General features: G+C 36.3%; 3 protein-coding genes across 3 annotated transcripts; 1 reads left to right on the top strand and 2 right to left on the bottom strand.

Annotated features, from left to right (window-relative positions):
* Nucleotides 1-324: 324 nt before the first annotated feature.
* LOC113053128 (sodium/myo-inositol cotransporter-like) lies at nucleotides 325-7,817 on the bottom strand. The gene is made up of 2 exons (XM_026217892.1): nucleotides 7,564-7,817; nucleotides 325-5,062 (listed from the first exon to the last, which is right to left on the bottom strand). Exon 2 carries the CDS (start codon nucleotides 4,784-4,786, stop codon nucleotides 2,657-2,659), a length of 2,130 nt encoding a protein of 709 aa, XP_026073677.1. The 5' UTR covers nucleotides 4,787-5,062; nucleotides 7,564-7,817; the 3' UTR covers nucleotides 325-2,656.
* Nucleotides 7,818-8,956: 1,139 nt separating this feature from the next.
* On the top strand, nucleotides 8,957-11,510 carry LOC113053127 (ATP synthase subunit O, mitochondrial-like). Its single transcript, XM_026217891.1, has 7 exons — nucleotides 8,957-9,045; nucleotides 9,398-9,448; nucleotides 9,808-9,918; nucleotides 10,017-10,146; nucleotides 10,375-10,487; nucleotides 10,611-10,697; nucleotides 11,230-11,510. The coding sequence occupies exons 1-7, from the start codon at nucleotides 9,019-9,021 to the stop codon at nucleotides 11,338-11,340; spliced, it is 630 nt and encodes a 209-aa protein (XP_026073676.1). The 5' UTR covers nucleotides 8,957-9,018; the 3' UTR covers nucleotides 11,341-11,510.
* Nucleotides 11,511-20,438: 8,928 nt separating this feature from the next.
* On the bottom strand, nucleotides 20,439-22,009 carry LOC113053740 (ladderlectin-like). The gene is made up of 6 exons (XM_026219009.1): nucleotides 21,941-22,009; nucleotides 21,733-21,800; nucleotides 21,362-21,456; nucleotides 21,070-21,195; nucleotides 20,843-20,957; nucleotides 20,439-20,658 (listed from the first exon to the last, which is right to left on the bottom strand). The coding sequence occupies exons 2-6, from the start codon at nucleotides 21,791-21,793 to the stop codon at nucleotides 20,591-20,593; spliced, it is 465 nt and encodes a 154-aa protein (XP_026074794.1). The 5' UTR covers nucleotides 21,794-21,800; nucleotides 21,941-22,009; the 3' UTR covers nucleotides 20,439-20,590.
* Between the last annotated feature and the right edge of the window lie 1,719 nt (nucleotides 22,010-23,728).

The following is a 23,728-nucleotide window of genomic DNA, read 5'->3' as shown; positions in this document are numbered from 1 at the left end:
CTGACTATGTGTATAGAGTAATTGTCTTTATATTTTAGGTGGATTATCATATTTATGCAGAATATTCATTTAGGGACTAAATAAATTTGTGCAGTATTGGTGGTGTGTTATTGGAATATCATATTACAAGACATGATTATAATTTCTACATGACATTACGGAGCCATGAATGACATGATAAACAAGACTGTAAAACTGTGGTGGTTTAGTCAATTGTTTGGAAGAGGACAAATTAATTAAAGAATTAAAAGCTTAACAACATGCAAGTAAATTACAAAATATACAAGATTTAATGTCAAATAACCAAGCTCAAACTGTTTGTTCTTCTCAAATGAATGTCTTTTTATTCATCTGCAACATCTGATAATAAAAGTAGCAAATGTACAATGTACAAATCATTTGTGAATTTTTGATAAGATCAAAGATTGAAAGCAATAAACTCCATATGCATCTTTTTAGCTCCTGGAACTCATCCCAATGAATCGATAAAGCCAGATTTCTGCAACACAAGTAATTGTCATATGTACACATTCTAAATCACACAACAAGAAATATCTGCAAACTATACACTATTCAGTAATAAATGATTCAAACAAAACAAGCGACTCAAATCAAATTAAACCAAATAAACGCAAAACCCTTTTGTTGTTATGTTAAATAAAATGTAACAGTACATTTAAATTCACATTATCAAACACAAACAAACAACATAATGTATAAGTACCTTCGATTAAAAAAAATAAAAAAAAATAAAAACATTTCACTATTAAATGCATGGATAAATATTTAAAAACTTTGGGTATTGGTTTGAAAATCTGCGGTGTACCCAAAACCAACAATCACTTCCACGCCCTTAAGCAAGTAGTATGGCACTGTCAGGACATGCATGCAAGTGCTTATTGTGTGCTAAAAAGATTTTCTGTTGGAGCATAAAGTCTATACAACACATGAAAACGGAACATTTATTTTGTAATTTCAAGGATATCATGTCAGGTTTGGATGTTGAGAACAATGAATCTGAATTTATTAAGCCTCAGATAATCACAACAGTTCCTAAACATTGTACATTTACTTTAAAGTAATTTTATTTCAACTTAGGCAGTGATATGACTGGGATTTTTTTTACTCTTGAGACCGAGAATGAATCTACAGATAAAAACAATATGAGCTTATAGCTGATAGCAGTCACAAACCAAACCATTAATTTGGATCAATTAATATAATGAACAAATCTCTATTGAACATTTTCTTCTTATTAATGTGCCTTTTACAAAAAGATTATTTGTATAAAAATGGGTTTTACTACACAAAGTGATTAACATATATTACATTTTCAATGTAAAAAGCCCTCCAATGATCTAATTAGATCTAATGATCTAATTTTATTTGGAATGATTTAAAAAAAAAAAATAATCCATATAATTCTTTTGACAAAACTTCGGAATTCAAATTGAATTATAATTGAGGGCTTTTCAAGTTCTTAATACAACGATTGTAAACTTGTACTTAAAAGAAGTACAAGAATATGAGAAGTTCATCTTATCTCATATTCGATAAGGCCATCCTGCAGTTCCCCTTTGTCTGAACAAATAGTGCATTCACCAGCAGATCAACAACAGGCAATGCCTGTTACTGCAGCCACAATCAAATTCTTCTTCTAGAAGAAAAAGATACTATTTTGCGCAGCAATCAAAATTGGACATCCCAGTCTTAATGACCCTTTTTAGGATATCATAATATCCGTTATTAACACATTAATGATAGTGTTCTCTAGCTAGCAAGTCATTCCTGCGGCGGTTTTGATTTAGTATAACATCCACATAACCAGTTTGTGTTTATAGTTGCGTTGTTTTGTAGTGAAAACCTCTGGAAGTCTTTTCACATTAACTGTTAAATTCCCAAAATGAAAACAAAGCAGTGTCTTTACAGCTTATGCTCTGCACAAAAGGCATTTTGGTGTTTCGTTTTTTTTTTTTTTTTTGGAAAGGATGAAAGGAGCGACAAATCCAAAAAGTTGTAAGAAAATTACAATACAGAGTTACAGTTACAATTTACATTGTTATTACATAAATACTTGTGTTTAGGAAGGTTTAATCAGATGGAACAACATTATTTTCACAATTTCCATTTAACATTTAAACCTTGGTCAGACTTTTCCAGTTACACGGGTGACACATTTACAAGTGAGGTCAAGTTTTAGAAATTTGGTATTCCTACGAGTGTGCTTACAATTACAAACACATATACAAAAGACAAATTCCTTACACAGTGAAGTTGAGTGGTCCATTGAGGGGGAAAAAACTGACCATTTTGGTTTGGAGGAGTGAACACGTTAAGGCGAAATTCAGCAAGGCAAAAAATATTATAATGTCATTAGCTTAGCTCAAAAAAACTATACAAAAAGCTACCGTTTCAACAACACATTTGTTCATCAACATACCACAAAGAAGAGTTGATTATTTTTTAAGGAGGTGTGACAGAGTCAAGGCAAAGAACAAATAACTTCCATCAGTATGATTAAAAATGCTTAGAGTCCCTAAAAGGAAGTTAAACCACACTGTAAATATTACAGACTCTAAATGGCTTGTATTAACAAATAGTTCATATAAATATGCGGTCTTTCACACAGGCCTTACAGTACTGCAAGATCAGCATATTACATGGAGAAGTACACAAACATGAAAACACCCAGTGAACAGACGAATACCAGGCCTACGTTAAGTAAGATCTTGATCTTAGGAGGTTCATAAAGCATTTCACGTACAGCTCTTTCATCTCCCTCAGTGACTTTGGGTTCGATAACAGACGTCTTCTCTTTGTGACAACAGATCCAGTCAAACCGCTGAAGGCAGCTCTTTTCATCACACTTGCCTTGATTCTTCTGTTTTACAAGATTTGTATGACCATTGGCAATAAGATCCATCGGTGTGGATGCCTCAGTGCTGGGGGTCATGGGATCTTGGTCACAAGAGGATGGCATAAGGAGTTTCATGTCAGCCCCATCAAGACATCTCTCCTTCTGGATGTCTTCAGGAACATCTTTCTTGAGAACACTGTCGCCACTGCCATTAGTGAGTTTGTACATCTCTTCTCGTTCTGTCATAGGAAGGCGTTTAAGTTTTTTCAAGCCCCAGATTGTGGTCCGCTTGATCCTCTCCTCTTCTGGGGGTGATGTGCACAGACTGACACACACAGCCACCAGCCCAGAGATCCAAAACAGCCCGGCAGCAATGTACATGTAGTGGACATGTGTGATGAAAGCCGGGCGTTCATCCGGCTGGTCACATTTTGGCTCCCGATATATGAACCCAAGGAAGAGGCGGGTGGTGCCCAGTACGAACCCAGTCATGCTGCCCCAAAATGCGCCGGTCTCATTGCAACGTTTCCAGAAGACTCCAAGCAGAAAGAGGGCAGCAATGGGAGGTGTGAGGTATCCTGCCATTTCCTGAATGTACAAGTACATCTGGCCACCTTGCATCTCAATAATGGCAGGCACCCAAGCGATGCTGATAGTCACCATGATTATCACAAACAACCTGCCGACGACCACTAGCTCAAAGGAGGAGGCACATCCACGCAGCATTTTGTAAATGTCTAATGTGAAGATTGTGCTAGCGCTATTAAAAATCGAGTCCAGGTCACTCATGAGGGCAGCGATCATCACAGCCATCATCAACCCTCGGAGACCCACCGGCATTACGCTCATGACCAGCCGAGGGTAGGCGATGTTGGAACAGCCAGCCTGACTGCCACACACAGCCATGCAGTGCTCTGGTCCGATGCATGCTAGCTCATCAGGGAACAAGATTCGGGAGATCATTCCTGGTATAACAATGATGAACATAGGAAGGATTTTAAGTATTCCTGCCATAAGTGTGGCGCCTTTAGCATGGGCAATATTCTTGGCCGCCAACACTCTCTGGACAATGACCTGGTCAGCACACCAGTACCAAATGGATGAGGGTGTCTGACCCAAAAGGAAGCCTGGCCAAGGGATGTCTTCATCAAGCGGCCCTCGTAGGAGCTTGAGGGAATCTGGCTTGGGATGAATTCTGCAGGAGTTTGTGTACTGAAAGCTGAAGTTGTTGTTAGCAAGGATGGCTGTGACATTGGGGATCGCCTCCATGTATTTTTCCCGCACTCCTTCCAAACCGCCTATTTTGACCAGACTGATGATGGTAAGGGTTAACGCACCGCCAATCATGAGCACGGCCTGCAGAGTGTCTGTGTAGATCACAGCCGCCAGTCCACCGGTTACTGTGAGCAAGGCGGTCATGGAGATAAGCAAGATGATCGACAGGTAGAGGTTCCAGCCAAGAGACTCCTGGATGAAAAGAGCTCCTGCGTACAAGTCCACTGAGAGTTTAGTAAAGATGTACAGTAGAAGTGAGAGAGCTGCGAAGTAAACCTTTAGCCGCCTGCCTCCATAGCGCTTGGAGAGGTACTCTGGCATGGTGTAAACTCCAGAGTAGATGTAAACTGGGACGAACACCCATCCGAGCAGCTGCAGAAGCAGAAGGGCATTGAACTCCCAGGCACCCACTGCAAAACCACTGGCTGCACCAGAACCAGCAAGTCCAATGAAATGCTCACTGCCGATGTTGCTGACAAACAGTGAGGCACCGATTACCACCCAATTCATAGTTCGACCTGCCAGGAAGTAGCCGCTGACAGTGCTACGATTGGCCTTCCACATGGAGAGGAGACCAATTGCAAGCACAAGGACAAAATAAAGTGCAACCACTGCAATATCCACTGCCTCCATCACTGGTCCCGTTTTTAACATGTTTGACCTACTATAACGGTTCAAAATGCAATTGTCAGAAATAATTTAGGCTCTTTTGGGCAAAAATGCAAGCAAAATAAAAATCTCTTATTCCTTTGGTTTGCTGTCTTTCTAGAAGGAAACGGAAGCATCCACCATCTGTCAGATGAATTTCTATTTGGTTTGTGTTTGGTTTTGATTTGATTGGTTATCCAACGGTGCTCTCATGAAGCACAAGAGTTATTTTGGGGAGGATGTCTCTGGCTTCTGGTCTAGAAATGGCAAGAGTTTACATTCCTGCAAGACAGCAAACACAGAAAGAAAGAGAGAGACAGAGACAGGGCATGCATTAGATCATGTGTGGATCAAAAGACTAAAGGATTTTCCCCATGCCATTTATTATAACTAGCCATGGACTATTATCACCACAAAACAGGAAAATAGCATTTTCATAAAGATTTTATTTATATCATTGTACAGATTTACAAATGCAGAAAATAGAAATAATGCAAAGTTTTTATAATGTTACCAAATTAGTAATTGGAAGATCTGAAACATTTGACTAATTTATTGGTATTCAACAATACAGGATATTTAATTGTGCATTCACATTTCCCTTATTTTACAGTTAGATTAACCTTCCCTCACTAAATATTTTAAAACAATTATAACACCAATAACACATTTTAAAATGAATGTAACTGTACAAATGGCTTCTCAAATTCATCTTTCAGTCTTTATTAAAACAACCGTTTATCCCAAGTTTATTAAACCTCGCTTTTAAAATGTATAAGAATTTAGCTCAATATGGATTGGAATTTTTTTATTTATTTTTTACTTGTTACATCTTTGTCTCCAATAATCATTGCCTGGCTTTTATGTTTGCATAACTTAAATGTGTCGCAACACTTCCCAATCCATTGCTCTGCCATTTGAAACTATACCAGCTCAGACTTTAGGCACTAATTCCTTGGGTGAATCATAAGGCAGATTATTACATAACACTACACTGGTTGGTTCTGACAGCTAGCTTAACATCCTATGATATCTAACAGCAAGCTAAAGGTCAGACTGCAACAGCCCTGCCAACTATCCAATCAGTTTAATCATATTACTTTTGAGGTTTAAAATGGAAATGAGAAACAAATATTTAAACGTAATCAATGGTAAAATACACGACCAAATGCTTATGCCAATAAACAAAAAAAATCCTCAAGAAATGTAAATAAGGAGTGACTGCTGCCACCTATTGGTATTACTGTGAAATTGCTCCTATAACTCACTCGATATGCTGTCACATTTGTATCTGATGTATGCTGTCAGAAATGCCAACTCTGTTCCTCTTACATTACAGTCCAACATGGGGAGCCAGGAGACCAAACCTTACCAAACAAAATCCCTCATCACCAATCTAGGTTCACATCATGAAAAAAAGTGCCTTAGATTTCCCTTTCATAGCCCATGCTTTTTATAAAACGGGTAAGTTATGCTCCATCTGTATTTAATTAAGTTTTCACTTGTAGTTTTCTCAGATACTGTATGTGTATATGAACTGAGACATAGAATTACTGTAAAACACATTAAGAAAGAATGATTACAACCTACCATGGCCTTATCTGTATATCAAGGCACAACCATGATACCATGAGACTAATCGTATGACAGGACTTATCAGGTTGCATTTGCTCATCAGTGTTGATATAAACTTAGCATAACTGACAACACATCACCAATAACAAAACACTAAATCAGCTAGGTATTAAAGAGACAGCTAACATAATTTAATGACCCTCATGTCGTTCAAAACCTCATACGACCTTCGCAAAAAACGATGTTAGGCATAATGTAAGTCTTGGTAATAATTAGGTTTAACGTGAAAACGATGCAATTGAAAGTGAATGATGACTTTGACTGTCACAAATGTTCTGCCTAACATCTCCAAGAAAGATTCAAAAAGGGTAAGTGAGTGAATGATGACATTGAAAATTATGTGTCCCTTTTGATTTTTGAAAGAACCATCAGATGCATAACAACCAGCCAGACTGTAATAATCTGCGTATGGGTGATCTGGTTGGCCAAGGGGGAAAAAATTTCCATTTGCAGCACCTCACTACAACCTCAAATTTGCTCTAGCAACAAGTGGCAACGACTTTCAACATATAAAATACATACATGACAGTAAATATCTGAAGAGAACTAGTTCTTCAAGCACGGGTGACTAAATCGACCCTATTAAAAACAATGTCCTATTAAACTGCGCATTGACACTCATATCGTGTTGGGAAATGTGTCGATTCTTTCTGCGTGGAATTTTACTCTGAGTGACAGGACAAGCTACAACACCAACCCACTGCGACTCCTGCGAAATTTCTAGAAGCAGAGCTCGCTGTAATATAGCGACCAAGACCGTCATTATTTACTTACCCTCAAAACATGTACGACTTTATTGCGAGCAGCCTCCATCAGCATTCATTTTCAAAGATGCTAAATAATACTTAGGGTGACGATGACAACAATGCTGTCACGCCTCCTTGCTCAATTTTAAATGAAATATCCGTTTAACTCAAGATGTATTTTGAATGACGTCATTTCAAAAACAGCATTTTAAAAGTTTATTGATTATTTGGGCTTATATTGCAGGTATTTAAACTAACTTACTACTAAATTACGAAATTCTTCACATACGGCGCATTTGTACGTCACACTGTACGCAAAATACAGTCTCTTTACAACTCCCAAGTTTGAGATCATTGGTTTATTTACTTAAAAATTCTGGTTACACTTGAGATACAACTTACCATTTTCATGATATAACGAAATCAAAAACTGATCGAACGACTCCAAGGGAAGTGATCATCTAACGTTACTGTTTCTGAAATCTTCAACGCGGAAGGATGCAGGATATGTTCGATGTCAGAAGAGGTCTTTAAAAGTTCAGAAATGGAAGATTTATTTCCTTCAGAATGAATGGTTCCCCAAACGCGCCTTTTATAAACGTCCCTCCATTCTTTATCTTCCGCTGTAAACGGCGACGCCCTTCTTGTACAGTTTGTGCGTAAACGTGTCATAACGATGTGTGGTCAATTTGCATATTAAGACACGCCTGTCAGATCACACGGTCTATTCTAAACGAGCCTTTGTTTCATGATTTATCACCTCTCGTAACCCCTTAATAAGTAATGGAAACGACTAGAAATCGCCCACTTTAGTCACTATCAAAACTTCAGGATTCAATGAGACAGTATGTGGAAAGGCTCATTCTAAGCTTCTTAGATTTTGCAGTCAAAAGAACGATGTGGAAATGCACCTGTCCTTGTTATAATTCTCATAAAGAATGTTCTTTACCAAGTTGGTTTACCTTAGTTTAAATGTATGCATGCTATAATTTCATCCAGCATAACAATAGATTTTACAGCCCTTTCTGTCATCGGGAGTTCGTTAAGTAAATAAATAGAATTCAAGTCTAACAGAGTCCTGGTCATCCCACAGGTGCCAACAGAGTGTCCACCTACACATTAAAGATGAAATACACAAATACTCATTGGTTATATCTCAATAGTCTGTATCTGGGTGAAAGGATCAAGATTATTTTTTATATACCTTCTTGCTCATAGTCGTAGCTGCATCTGTCTTCACAGAATGAACAGATGAAAGAGTGCAGTCTAAGTAAACTGCATCCATGTAAGTGTAAGTTTGTTATTTATTTATATATTTATTTTTTGACAAAGATATTCTGCCTGCAGTCAGTGATGACCTTGATCACTTTACAATAATAAACAGAAGACTGGAAGTTAAGAACTGTGATCTTTAAGTATGCGTCCAAACCTCTGTTATACCAGTATATCAGGTTCGGTAAAAATACATTTATTTGATTTTGGACTGACCACTAGATTTAAGATGAATGCTATATGCGACTTTAATTTAAGACGCTTTTACACGCGTTGATTCATACGAGACATTATAATATAATATAATATAATATAATATAATATAATATAATATAATATAATATAATATAATATAATATAATATAATATAATATAATATAATATAAAAAATAAATAAATAGGGGAAGTTATTTAAATAAGTTTCTAAAACGTCTTCTTTGTTAAGTATCCCGTAATCTTTCAGTGTAATTTTCCACTGATATGACTAACCATATTTCCCACAATGCATGAGCGCAGCTCCTGCGTATTTCTTCCGAGACATTCACGCATGCGCAGTGCTTCTGACCTACACTGTCGCAGGAGAAAATGTCAGCGCTTGGAGTGGGGCTGCAGGTATAATATTCTGATAAGCTTTGGTATCTGCACGGAAAACCACGAGATATTAGACTTGGTGTAGGTCAATCTATATAAAATTTTGAAACAAAGGACCTGATTAAATTGTTTTCCAAATATGCTCATTCTGAAAGATTAAACACTGGAAATGAGATTAGACAAACGTTTTGAAACATATAGAAGTGAGACCGCTATTGAAGTCATAGGATGCAGTTATAAAGGTTTTGAGACGCAAAAAAAAAAAAAAGTGACACTGCTGACATGAAAAGATTATAATTGATATTTGTAACCAGGTTGTGTCTCTCATATTTGATCAATCTTCCTGCATGTTATTTTCTTTATCTCTGTGCAGGTGCGTCAGTTTAGCACCTCTGTGATCCGACCAGTAGCAAAACTTGTCAAGGTAAACAAACCAATAAAACAAAGAAAAGTCATTCATTTTAAGTAACATTATATGCAGATACCACGAAAAAAAATTACCATGACATATTCTGAAAACATTTTACTAGTACAATTCTGCAGTACTGACAATCATAGTAGCTATATAATATTTTGTTAAATGCACAGCGATTTCTTTGTGTAATAGTATTTAATAAGTTATTCTGGTGTTGATTTAACTGCACGTTTTATTTCTGATGCATTTGCTTTATATACTGTTACATGATGCCAGAGTCATAAGGTTTCAGATGTTCAGATGTCCATATTAGTGTAAACGTTTTTTTGCACACCAGGCTTTATTTTTACCATAGTATGTTTCTTCAGCCCCCTATCCAGGTCTATGGGGTGGAGGGACGTTATGCTACTGCCCTGTTCTCTGCTGCCAGCAAGCAGAAGAGCCTTGATAAGGTTGAACAGGAACTTGGTCGTGTATTTGTGAGTTTCACTTTGGATTTCCCTCTCTTTGTTTGTGCTTGTTTTATACAAAGCTTCAGTAGTTCTGGCTTTTCTTTAATTTTTCCTAATCTTTCTAGAGCCTGATTAAGGATCCAAAGCTGTCAAGTATCGTGATGAACCCCCATGTCAAGCGCAGTGTCAAACAGAAGACTTTCACTGATACTTTGACCAATGCTAAACTCTCCCCCATCACCATCAACTTCATCAGTGAGTTTTCTGACCAGTCATTATTCTCTTTACATCTCTCAGGTTGATTCAGTGAGAAGCATGATGTGATCAAAATAAATGTGCAAGTAGAGTTTGCACATATTAAGTGAAAAGTCTGTAGAAGAGTGCCATTGAAAATGATGATAATAGTTTCATTTAGAAAGTTCAGAGCATTTTATGGGTTTGAAAATGTATTGTATATGAATAAGTAATAACTTTTGTTTACAGATGTCCTAGCAGAAAATGGCCGCTTGACCTTGACCCCTGATGTCATCACAGCCTTTGGCAAAATGATGAGTGCCCACAGAGGAGAGGTCACATGCTCAGTCACCACCGCACATGTAAGCCATGTACTGTATACATTTGTTTGAACCCTTTTTTTGTTTTATTTTGTTTTTTAAACCTTAATTTTAAAAGATTTCTGATCTGCGTCTAACTAGTTTTGAATTAAACTTTGTGAACAGCCTCTGGATGAAGCTAATCTTGCAGAGCTGAAGATGGCACTGAATGGTTTCCTGGCAAAGGGAGAGTCCATCAAGCTTGAGACCAAGGTAAAAAAAGAGCTTAACCCATCCAAGTGCACACACAGCAGTGAGTAGTGAACACACAGTCAACACACACCGGAGAAGTGGGCAGCTATATCCAGCGCCCGGGGAGCACCTTGCTCAAGGGCACTTCAGTCATGGGTATTGAGGGTGGAAGAGAGCTCTGTTCATTCATCCCTCCCCACCTACAACTCCTGCCAGCACTCCGGGACTCGAACCTGTGACCTTCAGGTTACAAGTCCAACTCTCTAACCATTAGGCCACAGCTGTCCAGAAGGGCCAAAACGGCTTGTTCCAGAAGCTGGGCTTCATTTTAGTATTCGTTTTAAAATAAAAAATTTTTAAGCGGGTACAGCCTAATGTTTTGATTTTTTTTTTTTTAATGTGTCGAAACCAAGAAAGAGTCCTAAAATGTTCACATTGAATTAGAATTAGTCAAAAGTAAATGATTGTTTTTATCAAATAGGTTTTGTTTATTGGTATATTTATTGTAATGTAATACAGATGTTTAATGGGTTTCTCTTCCTCCTTCCCACAGTCTGATCCCTCTATCCTTGGGGGCATGATCGTCAGCATTGGTGATAAATATGTGGACATGTCTACCAAGACAAAGGTCCAGAAGCTCACAAAACTGATCAGGGAGACCTAAGTCCTGTGGACTGACCATACCTAATCAAATCAAGATTCAGTGGTGAAGAAACAACGACCTCTCTGCTGTTGTGTAGTTCTATGACCTTGTCTAGTTGTGTTCAAAATAAATATTATGTAACGATTAAGCTTTATTATTATTTCTCTATTAAATGACATACTGTAATACTATTTCCTATGCATCTATCATTTTCAACGTTCAGTTTGTTTCACAATTTCGGTACTGTTCGGTAAGTGCTATGTTTATGGACAAACTATACTTTCAAAAAATATATACCGGTATATAAATATAATTCTTACTACAAGCAGCAGCACAAATAAATACAATAAAGGTAAAGATACAAATAAAATTTTCTTTTTCTTTTTTTTTGGATGGTTTAGCATTTAAGTAAAAATATAAAGACTTATTTTTTTTGCCAAAGTGTTTTGTTACTGAGAGTATAATTTATAACTTAATTATGCGATTTAATTATGCCAGCGTTTACTATAAATCTGCAGCAAACAGTGAAAATATATTCTAGTATCTGCAGGTTATCTCACTGGGTCAGCTTGTGCTATACTCATTAATGCTCTTTCACGTAAAGCCTAAAGGTGCCTCCAGGAACCTTAAGTTTTTATAGTGCTATATTATTTAATATTATAAAATAAGTATTTTATTCTCACTAACGTGGCATTTATTTGATTAAAAATACAGTGAAGCAGCTACAGCTTTGAATATAAATATGACGCATCTTTCCTCTCTCGTGCCAGCTTTTAACTATTTTTAAACTTTCGACTTTTCTAAACACATGATCTTATTTGGCACGAGACTGTCGACCATCCAGTGAGTTGCAGTGAGTGAGTCATTCAGTTCTAACAAACATATGACATGTTGTTATGCATTCCATACAATTTTAATGGGTAGTTTATTGTAAATACTGTACCAATAGTATATCTGTAATCATGACTGTAGTTCAAACAGAAGATGTATATGTGATGATGGATGCTACTTATTGTTTCCCCAGCAGTAGGTGAAAAAGTTTTGTTAAAATGTGTATTTCTTTTTATTCTTTTTATTTAAATGCATTTAACCAACCAGCATAATGCCACACGTTTTCCACTTTTAATACTCTTTTAAGGCTGAATATGCATATGATGGATATGATGTTCTGTGTGGTAGCCATGAAGTCAATGGATGCAACAAGGACAGATTTGTGTTACATAACAGGTCTCTGCATGTTGCTTCTTGAATGGAACTGTACTCAAACATTGAGAAAGAAGTACAGTATTGTTCAAAATAATAGCAGTACAATGTGACTAACCAGAATAATCAAGGTTTTTAGTATATTTTTTATTGCTACGTGGCAAACAAGTTACCAGTAGGTTCAGTAGATTGTCAGAAAACAAACAAGACCCAGCATTCATGATATGCACGCTCTTAAGGCTGTGCAATTGGGCAATTAGTTGAAAGGGGTGTGTTCAAAAAAATAGCAGTGTCTACCTTTGACTGTACAAACTCAAAACTATTTTGTACAAACATTTTTTTTTCTGGGATTTAGCAATCCTGTGAATCACTAAACTAATATTTAGTTGTATGACCACAGTTTTTTAAAACTGCTTGACATCTGTGTGGCATGGAGTCAACCAACTTGTGGCACCTCTCAGCTGTTATTCCACTCCATGATTCTTTAACAACATTCCACAATTCATTCACATTTCTTGGTTTTGCTTCAGAAACAGCATTTTTGATATCACCCCACAAGTTCTCAATTGGATTAAGGTCTGGAGATTGGGCTGGCCACTCCATAACATTAATATTGTTGGTTTGGAACCAAGACTTTGCCCGTTTACTAGTGTGTTTTGGGTCATTGTCTTGTTGAAACAACCATTTCAAGAGCATGTCCTCTTCAGCATAGGGCAACATGACCTCTTCAAGTATTTTAACATATGCAAACTGATCCATGATCCCTGGTATGCGATAAATAGGCCCAACACCATAGTAGGAGAAACATGCCCATATCATGATGCTTGCACCTCCATGCTTCACTGTCTTCACTGTGTACTGTGGCTTGAATTCAGAGTTTGGGGGTCGTCTCACAAACTGCCTGTGGCCCTTGGACCCAAAAAGAACAATTTTACTCTCATCAGTCCACAAAATGTTCCTCCATTTCTCTTTAGGCCAGTTGATGTGTTCTTTGGCAAATTGTAACCTCTTCAGCACATGCCTTTTTTTTAACAGAGGGACTTTACGGGGGATTCTTGAAAATAGATTAGCTTCACACAGATGTCTTCTAACTGTCACAGTACTTACAGGTAACTCCAGACTGTCTTTGATCATCCTGGAGGTGATCATTGGCTGAGCCTTTGCCATTCTGGTTATTCTTCTATCCATTTTGATGGTTGTCTTCCGTTTTCTTCCACGTCTCTCTGGTTTTGCTCTCCATTTTAAGGCATTGGAGATCATTTTAGCTGAACAGCCTATCATTTTTTGCACCTCTTTATAGGTTTTCCCCTCTCTAATCAACTTTTTAATCAAAGTACGCTGTTCTTCTGAACGATGTCTTGAACGACCCATTTTCCTCAGCTTTCAAATGCATGTTCAACAAGTGTTGGCTTCATCCTTAAATAGGGGCCACCTGATTCACACCTGTTTCTTCACAAAATTGATGACCTCAGTGATTGAATGCCACACTGCTATTTTTTTGAACACACCCCTTTCAACTAATTCAACTAATTGCCCAATTGCACAGCCTTAAGAGCGTGCATATCATGAATGCTGGGTCTCATTTGTTTTCTGAGAATCTACTGAACCTACTGGTAACTTGTTTGCCACGTAGCAATAAAAAAATATACGAAAAACCTTGATTATTCTGGTTAGTCACATTGTACTGCTATTATTTTGAACAATACTGTATAGCAGAGACCCCTCCTCCATACCCGGCCTATGTATTTATCAAATGCACATCTATAGCCACTTGATGTACATTTCTCTGGCCCCCTGGTGCACAGTTTTCACTGGTATGCTTCTATGAGGAGCACTATTAATGACCAGATCAATAGACCAATATCATTACACACAACTTTGTTTGTACCATAAGTACATGGCCTAGGGAGAGCTGGTTATGGATATGCTTTGTAGAGTGGAAATGGACATTTACACTAACATTGACATTTACATTAACGTTCCAAAGTTTGGGGTCGGTAAGTTTTTTTTTTTTTTTAGTTTTTTTCTAGTAATAATTTTGCTAATCTTTGTTCAGCATAAACACATTAAATTGATCAAAAGTAACAGTAAAGGCATTTATAATGTTACAGAAATAAACACTGTTCTGTTTTTAACTTTCTAATCATCAAAGAATCCTGAAAAAAAGTGTGTTTATAACTGTGTGTATATAAGATCTAGATTAGAAACTTGATAATAACAACATTGTACACTCTCAGACAAAGGGTACAAACGCTGCCACTGGGGCAGTAGTACCTTTTTCAAAACTTTCATACCTTTCAGGTACTAACATTTGGGTATTAACATGTAAGGTACCAATAAGCACCCCTAGGTAAAAAATGAATAAAAAATAGTTTTACCTTTTGAAAAGGTACCATACCACCCCAGAAACTTTTATACTAACCACCATCATAATTCAAGGCTGGTTGTTGCTTGTAATCTTTTTAATGAGCTGCTATTATAATGACTTTAAGCTGCTGATGGCATTAAGAGCTTAATCCAGGATATTTGTGTGAGTGCTGCTATATTGTGTGTATTTGCTATATTGGTTTTGTGCCTCCCCCTGCCAGATACAGAATCCCATTGATGTGTGAATAAAGTGCAGGAACTTATATTCAGCAGCTTATACTAATTCGGCTGTAATGAGTCTAAATCCATCATAGGAGTTGCAGTGTGCATTTCTGGGTGGTAAGAACAGAAAGCTAAACAGAAAGTATTAATAGTACTGCTAGACATGAATCAGATTGTTCAACAGGCATGTGTTTTGGGGTTTGCTTCTGTCTGTTAAATCCTTTGTAAATCTCTTAATGCCCATTTGATGCTCATGGCATCAGATTGAACAGATGTAGGTGTCACAGTGTGTGTTTGCATGCATTTATGTGTTTTCTCAAGGCTTTTATTACTGCTGAGCTAACAGATGTCACCAAATCTAATCAGAGACTATAATCTATCTTACAGTCTTTTGCATTTGGTGTGTATTCATTTGCAATGTCTGTTTCTGAGCCGCCCATCACAGAATAATGCAGATGCATTTTCTGCAATTATTTTGTCACTATGTCATTTTGATGGATACTGGTTATGTTCAGAGTCATTGCTCTACAATTAATTCATCCATTTGCACCAGTCTGACTCATTCAGGCTGATTTGCAGATTTATGAATATGATTACACTGTCAGTATAATAAGCCAATCATGGTGCTATGGATGCACTGAATTATGTTTTTACATTTTGTGGATGTTTGTGTATGCATACATAGATTTTACCAGATGCTAATGATTCTCAAATGACCTTGGATTTAGTGAAGGCACTAAACATACTCCATACAGACACCATACTGCAGCTCATCAGAGAAGTGGTGAAGAAACCCCATCAGATCAAAGGAGACCAGGTACTGCATGTATCTAAATGGTGACATTCCATAGAAACATCTGTTGATTTTATATAAAGCTTATAAAAAAATGCTATATCCCAACCCCAAGAAAAAAACATTGGCATTTTTAAAATTGAAAAAAAAAAGGCACACTTTTTTAATTGTACCTTATCTTACTTGCTAGCATACAATTTCATTTATTTTAAAACAACCAAATTCCAGTAAACTGTTGCAACCCATTTCATGCCAATGGCTAACATTTCTTTTCAATGAAAGATTCACCCCTCAACTATATTGTTCTTAAAGGTTATTGTTTTTAGTGGAATGTTGATGGAAATGTCCTAAATGGCCTTTTTTACAGTCTTTTACAAGTTCTTCAGGAGAACATCAATCCTCTCCTCTGTCTGCTCAGAGAATCTGTCCAACTGCCCCTCCTGGACACTTCTTGCTCCTCAGGTAAGTAAAATAATGTGGTCACTGTTATTTGTCATACTTTAGAGGATTAGAGATGTGAACAAACCCTACCTCTGAATATTAACCTCTGGTGCATAACTGGTGCCAGTGCAAAAAGATCAGTATGAAACCGCCTAGTTGTTTGATCTAAGATGATTTCAAGAGATAAGAAAACTCTTATAGAGATATCTTATTAATTAAATGAAAAAGTTGTCATTAGTAACTGCTTTTGATACTCTAATCTCACTGTTGCAGCATCCTTAATGAATGTGTAAATAGACATCCCAATATCGACAACAAGAGGGATCCTAAAGAACTGCAGGTAATTAAGACCGATACAGTGAGTGACAGCAAAACCAGTATTTTGTTTATATAGTAAGTGAAAACTAAACGTTTATATAATATGTTACTGCTTATTGTCTGGATTGCTAAGCATGAGCAAAACTTTACCCAACATATTTCTTGGCCAACCTATTAAAGTATTGTACATAGTAATCGTACCCTCAACAGGAAGTGAGCCAGAGCATAGAAGCAGTGGGAGCTGTGGCTTCTCGTCTCTTAAGCAGACTAGCTGGCTGAGTCGAAACCTGGAAGTGAAAGCACAGCCTCAAGTCTGTCTTCAGGGAGATGAAGATGACCATGATGGCAACCTATGCTAAAATACATATGCTTTTAGTATAATGCCATTGTTGTATTGGAGTCATAATCTGTCAGAGCACAATTTCTGAGTATGGGTCACCATACTTGGCTGTATGTCACTTCATGAGAAAACACACCAAAAGTTTGGGGGTAAGTCAGATTTTTATAGAAACTGAAGAATTAAATTCATCACAAGCGACAGTTAAGACATTTTAAACTTTATTTAAAAAAAAAAAAAAAACAGTTTGAAATAAATGCTGTTCTTTTGAACCTTCTATTCATCAAATAATCCTGAAATGAAAAAAGTATCATGGTTTTAAGAAAAATATCAAGCAGCACGTCTGTTTTTAATATTCATAATGATATTAAGAAATGTTTCTTGAGCTCCAAATCTGCATATTAGAATGATTTCTGAGGGATCATGTGCCGCTGAAAATTCAATTTAGCCATCACGGGAATAAACTGAATTTTAAACTGTTTTAAATTGAAATAATATTTTAACACATTAATGTTTTTATAGTATTTTTTAATCGGATATGTGCAGCTTTTGTGAGCATAAGACACGTCTTTAACTTAGACTTGAAATATAGCACACAGTTCATATGGATTATTTTTAACTTGATTTTATTCCACTTCTATTCTTTTGTGGAGCTTGGCAATTAAAAAAAATGACAACCACTGATCTGACTGGATTGCTCATAGATTTCTAAACTGCCAGTAAGTGGTGATATTATAGATCAGCAATTCTAACCCACTCTCACTGCATTGAAAACAATATGGCATAGACATTCTGCAGAATATGTTCATTTGTGTTCCACAGAAGGAAATAATTCTGGATTAAGAAATCATGAAATTAAATTTTTTGGTAACACTTTAGTATAGGGTCCAATTCACACTAATAAGTAGTTGCTTATTAGCATGTCTATTACTAAAATATTGGCTGTTTATTAGTGCTTATAAAGTACATATAATGCATGACATCCATAATCCTACCCAATACCCTAAACTTAACAACTACCTTATAAACTATTAATAAGCAGCAAATAAGGAGTTAATTGAGGCAAAAGTTATAGTTAATGGTTAGTTAATAGTGAGAATTGGACCCTAAAATAAAGTGTGACCAATTTTTTAATTAACACGGTTTCTTTATCCCTTTTCCTTATGCGTTTTCCAAGTACTGGCATCTTCTTTTATTCTTTTTTCACGAGTTCACATCTACGTATATTAATACCGTAAGTTTATGCGTATTTGGCGTGCTGTCTGGGTGGAGGGCTCCGAGCTCTGGAAGAATGACAATTTGAAATATTTGTACTTTTCACTTTGCTACTTTCACACCAATCTGATATGTCCTGAAATCAAACACCACAGAAGGCAGAGACATTTTCTTTGCCCCCAGAAATTGAAAACACAACTGAAAGCATGGATTAAAAACAAACTTTTTTTATTCCAATTTATTTTGAGGAAAAACTATTTTTCGTTCTGGTTCCAGAAATCTGATGTCCCTTCCAGTGGTGTTTTGTTACTTAATAAATCCCCACTGTTGAACAAATCGGTCCTTCTTGTATAGATGCTTTTGAAACATGTAGCTTTGAAACCCTATTTTAAAAAACTTTGTTGCATTACACTGTTTTGAAATGTTTCTAAATGTCAGTTCCTAACTGCTATGGAGTGTTCTGGTGATCTGGTGAGCCTATAGAGTATATCCAGTGTCTAATATGGTTTCACAGATCTCATACATGTGAGCAAGTATGTAACAGGCAAATTGAGAGTAATAATGTTCACAGACTTTCCTGATTAGCCAAGCCCAAAGCCAAGCCATGGACCAATGGATTTTCCCCACAGGTAGCTTAAAACAAATGGGTTAAGTAAATCTATTATGAAAAATGTCCTTTAAGGCAATATCATCAAAGCCCACCACAACACATGGTCCGCAAAAATTCTGTATACACAACACTCATTGAGATGATCTCCCTGAGGGAGACAAACTGCTGGGTTCGTCCCCAGAGACTTGTCTACCATCAAGTCGTCTCCACCCTGGCTCCTCCCAACCTTGACTCCACTCTGGGGCTTCATCTTGCCTGCACCTGTGGCTTTATTTCTGGCTCCTCCTTTTCCAGGCTTCCCCTTGGCTCCTCCCACCTTCCGCTCCACCATGGGCTGTTATTTTTGTTATAAATAGTTTTGTTTTTCCCTTGCTCCATGCCCTCCTCCAGAGGCCCTGCCATCCATCCTCAGTTGGAGTTTCCTTTTGCGGTGCGTGGTTGTGCCTTCCCGGGAGGGGGTGAAATGTAACGGTTTTGTGTTTTGGTTGGTTTAGTTCTGCTCCCTTTGACCTAGTTTCTCTGTGTTTATTATTTCATTACTTTCCACCTGTGTTCATTATCTCATTAGTCCCAATGTTTATATTCTATATTATATTATATTATATCTGAATTATATTATTAGGCCACGACACGGGCAAGTCGTGGCCTAATGGTTAGAGAGTCAGACTCGCAATCGAAGGGTTGTGAGTTTGAGTCTCGGGCAGGAATTGTGGGTGGGGGGAGTGCATGTACAGTGCTTTCTCCACCCTCAATACCACGACTTAGGTGCCCTTGAGCAAGGCAAGAACCCCCACCTGCTCCCCGGGCACTGTGTGTGTGTGTGTGTGTGTGTGTGTGTGTGTGTGTGTGTGCGCGCACACTTCGGATGGGTTAAATGCAGAGCATGAATTCTGAGTATGGGTCACCATACTTGGCTCAATGTCACGTCACTTTCACATACTTTCACTTTTCTCTTAGATCTACCTTTGTATCTGTCTGTTGTTGTTTATTATAGTGTTTGGTAATGTTTCTCTGAGTTTGTTATTAAAAGCTATTATTCTTCTTCATGGGGTGAGTGATTAATATTACCAAACGTTACAACTACAATCTTTAAGCTTGTGTTATTTTTTTTAACAATTCATCATGATTTTTAGTAGTATTACAGTATACCATTAGTGTATATTGGCACCACTTGTTTGCTTGTGAACCCGTAACAGTGACATATGATGTCACACCTACAGGTGGTGGAGTAACAGACCTAACTGGATTCAAGATTATAATGATACTGAAAAGTATCATTTCTGAAAGTTATGTGTCTTTCAGACCCAAATAAGCAAGGCGAATGTGCCAAGGAACCCAAACTCTCTTAATCAAGCAGTTTAAGTTAATATAAATTTAAACATATAGACATGATATAACCAATGTTCATTTTTGATATCGCACTGTATGCAGGCTGACGATTAGATATTATTGAATTAATGAGTCATCGTAAATCAACATCTGGGAGTAAGTCACTTAATGTAATTTCATTGTAAATTAAAAGTGTTGTTCAAATATTTAATGCAGTATGCATACACACACAACGTAGTAAAATGTTTTTACATAATTTTGATTTAATTCAACAATACACAATATTTGCTTTATCAATGCTTTTATTGATTTGAGAAATGTATCAGTATTGAGGAGAGATTAAAGTTGAGAGCATATCTCTAAAAGGCTTAATTTACGAGTAACATTTTTTTAAAGATGAAATCAGAATATTGGAGAAAGATGACTGCATGTGATCTCACAGGACTTTAGCACAAACATAGCCTATTTGACTCAAACAGGGTAGATCGTTCCAACAACGATTAGCTGTAAGGTGAAAAAATAAAATAAGTTATTGGTCAGTGGTGTTAAAATCTAAATAAAATGCTATGTATACTTAAGGTACTGTGTGACATCTAAATGAGCCATTTCATGTTACTGTATGATACTAAATTATAAGAATGTAAATAAATATTTAAAGTACTTTAAGAAAAACAGACTGCATTCTTACAACTCTGGTTGATGTTGACCTCCCCACAGTTTTCGACACCCGAATTGTTAGGTTCTCCAGCACACCAGTAGGCATAGTCATATGGAGTTCCATCACTCCACACCCACTGTCCTTCCTACAGGGCAAAGACACTTATTATAAGAGTGCTGTACTCATTTAGTAGGCCATTTAGTTTGGCTTTGAAAATGTTTATGGATCTTCCTTAGAAATTTTAGTCTCTAACTTACTTGTTCCCCATCTTGAATACCAAACCAACAACGTGTGGAAGAAGAGGGCAACAGACTCTGCACAAACTCATTTTCCGCTTTACTGTGCACAGATGCGAGATTTGCATCCAGACTTAGACAGTTTCTCTAAAAAGATTAAAAAAAATTAATGGTAATCCATAATATAATCGTTTTAGCATAAAACATAAGTGACTTAAGTCATTTTAAAACAAAGCCTGGTCTGATTGATTATTTTCTATTTGCAGAAAAGGAATTTTTACTTTAAAAATAATAAAAATCATCAACACTTTACCTCTGCTGTGATCCAGTTAACCGACTGAGAGAAGTACTTGAAGCATCGGACTCCAAAGTTTATCCATCCATTGGGGCATCTTTCAGCTATCTCAACTGCATAGAGTACAAACATTAAGGCTCTTGTAATATTCACGGCAAAAAAGTATTTAATTGTATTATTTTATGAAGCTTATTTTATATTTGTGTGATCATTTGCTAAAGAAATGTGTGCTTTAGTCTCGACCTTCATTAATCATTCAAATATTAGTCTTTTAATCTCTTAAATATTATAATATGTCTTGCTACGCCTTTCCATAAAACTACAAAATGTCAAAGGTTTGGTTTTTAGAAAGGGATAACAAGGGTTTTTACAAATAAAGGTCTTGTTACCATCTGCATTCCCCATAGAGAACACAATGAAAAGAAGCAGCACACTTCTCAGGATTGCCATGATGAACCTAAAAATGAAATGTTTGCAATTATATACTGCACACAGTGGATTCTAAATGTATTTTTAAAACAAAGCACAAGGATATTTTATAGAGAAAGGTTATTCAGTAGTATTCAGGTTATTCAAGTCTCTTTGGCAAAAACTCACCTTGGTTTTCCAAATGTTGGCTTCAGAATCTCAGAGGAAGATTTTGTGAAGTTCCAGAAAGAAGCTGCTTTTATACTTTACTTGTTGTTAAGTGTGTATAAGTCATGAGGATCATACAGCATGTGATTGTTTGATCTGTGAAGATGTGTACACATAAAATTCAAATATGGGCGAATGGGGAAAGATACGACTCAATAAAAATTAAATATTAGGTTAACTAAATAATTATTTACTATTTTGAATATTTATTATTTGAATATAAGCCATGAGTTAATCATTCTGTTAAAAATATAATAGCTCTTCTTTTATAAGGAGTATAACTGTTAAATGAAATTTGACACCAATGACTATATCAGCTGTATTCAGTGCATAAATTTTAGTTTTTATGATATTCACATCATTACTGTTATTGTTATGTAAATACTAGTCTGAATAATAATGTATATTTATTTCTATATTGTTTGCTACAACAACGTATTAAAATAGAATGATAGGTTTTACAAATAAATGTTAGATTAAAGAACATAAAGAAAATAAGCAGATTTTCTCCTTTTTTTTTTACATTGCCATGTTGATTCTGTTATCCATGGATTCTCAATATGTTTTAAAGACAATGTACAGGGTATTTTAAGGTTATTCAGTATGTTAGATCTCTTTCTCAAAATCTCACCTTGGTTTTCAGTGGTGTAACATGTCAGCCTCGATATGCAAAAACATTTGTCTGGGCCTCCCCAGATGTTATATGTTAAAGGGGTCATATGATGTGATTTCAAGTATTCATTTCTCTTTGGAGTGTTACAAGCTGTTTGTGAATAGATAAGTTCCCTAAAGTTGCAAAGACTAAAGTCTCCAACCCAAAAATATATTCTTTATAAAAGTGAAGACTCATCGACTCGTCAACCCAAATATTCAGATGTGTACAGCGCATTTTATGGAGGACAGTTTCCTGATTCTGGGATAGTAGACTACATACCAGCTGTTCTGACTCACAGTCTGAAAGTACGTTTTCATATTTAATCAAGATTCAAACGCAACTTTTGAGCAGTGTAGAGCAGCGCTTGTTGTTTGAGGTTTCTCCGATCACAAATGCAGACATGGTTTTATGTTTACGCAACACAATGCAATGCAGCATGAAAAAAAGACAGTATAAGTCATTATAATCTGTTATTATGTCCCCACTGGATGCAACAAATGCCTCATTTATAATGGCTTTGAATTTTTTTGTGTCAGCGCTCCGAGACACACGGCATCACAGTATGGTAAGGGGCATAACATTTCCATAACAAGCTTGAGGTATTTGGCCAATCACACTGCACCAGATAGCTGGCCAATCAGAGCACACATCGCTTTTCAGAACAATGAGCTTTGTAAAAATCAAGGCAGGGCATAGAGGAGAAACAACAATGAACAGTATATGGAAAATAATTTGAAAATAATGTATTACATTATTTATGAAATAATGTAACATTTCATTACACCAAATACACAAAATAATGTTCTTTTTAGCAACATAATATGACCCCTTCAATGCCCCATTGTTGTCTTTTCTGAGGTAAATAACATTACATAAATGTTCACAAGCTGTTTTATCATATTTGCATAGACGTGTGAACAGAATTTTGTCAATTTTTCATTAAGCACCAAGTGTGCATTGTCTAAAACTTAAAATGTTTGCATTTACAAAATGAGCCTGCAATATAAATAGTAATGAATAAAGTAATGGTCCATATTAAATACAAACATTAACTAAAATAAAATATTTAATGAATGAAAAAAAACATATAAGAA

This window comes from Carassius auratus, chromosome 34 (genome assembly GCF_003368295.1).
Source record: "Carassius auratus strain Wakin chromosome 34, ASM336829v1, whole genome shotgun sequence".
NCBI classification, from domain to species: domain Eukaryota; kingdom Metazoa; phylum Chordata; class Actinopteri; order Cypriniformes; family Cyprinidae; genus Carassius; species Carassius auratus.
This window is presented reverse-complemented; position numbering and strand designations above follow the sequence as displayed.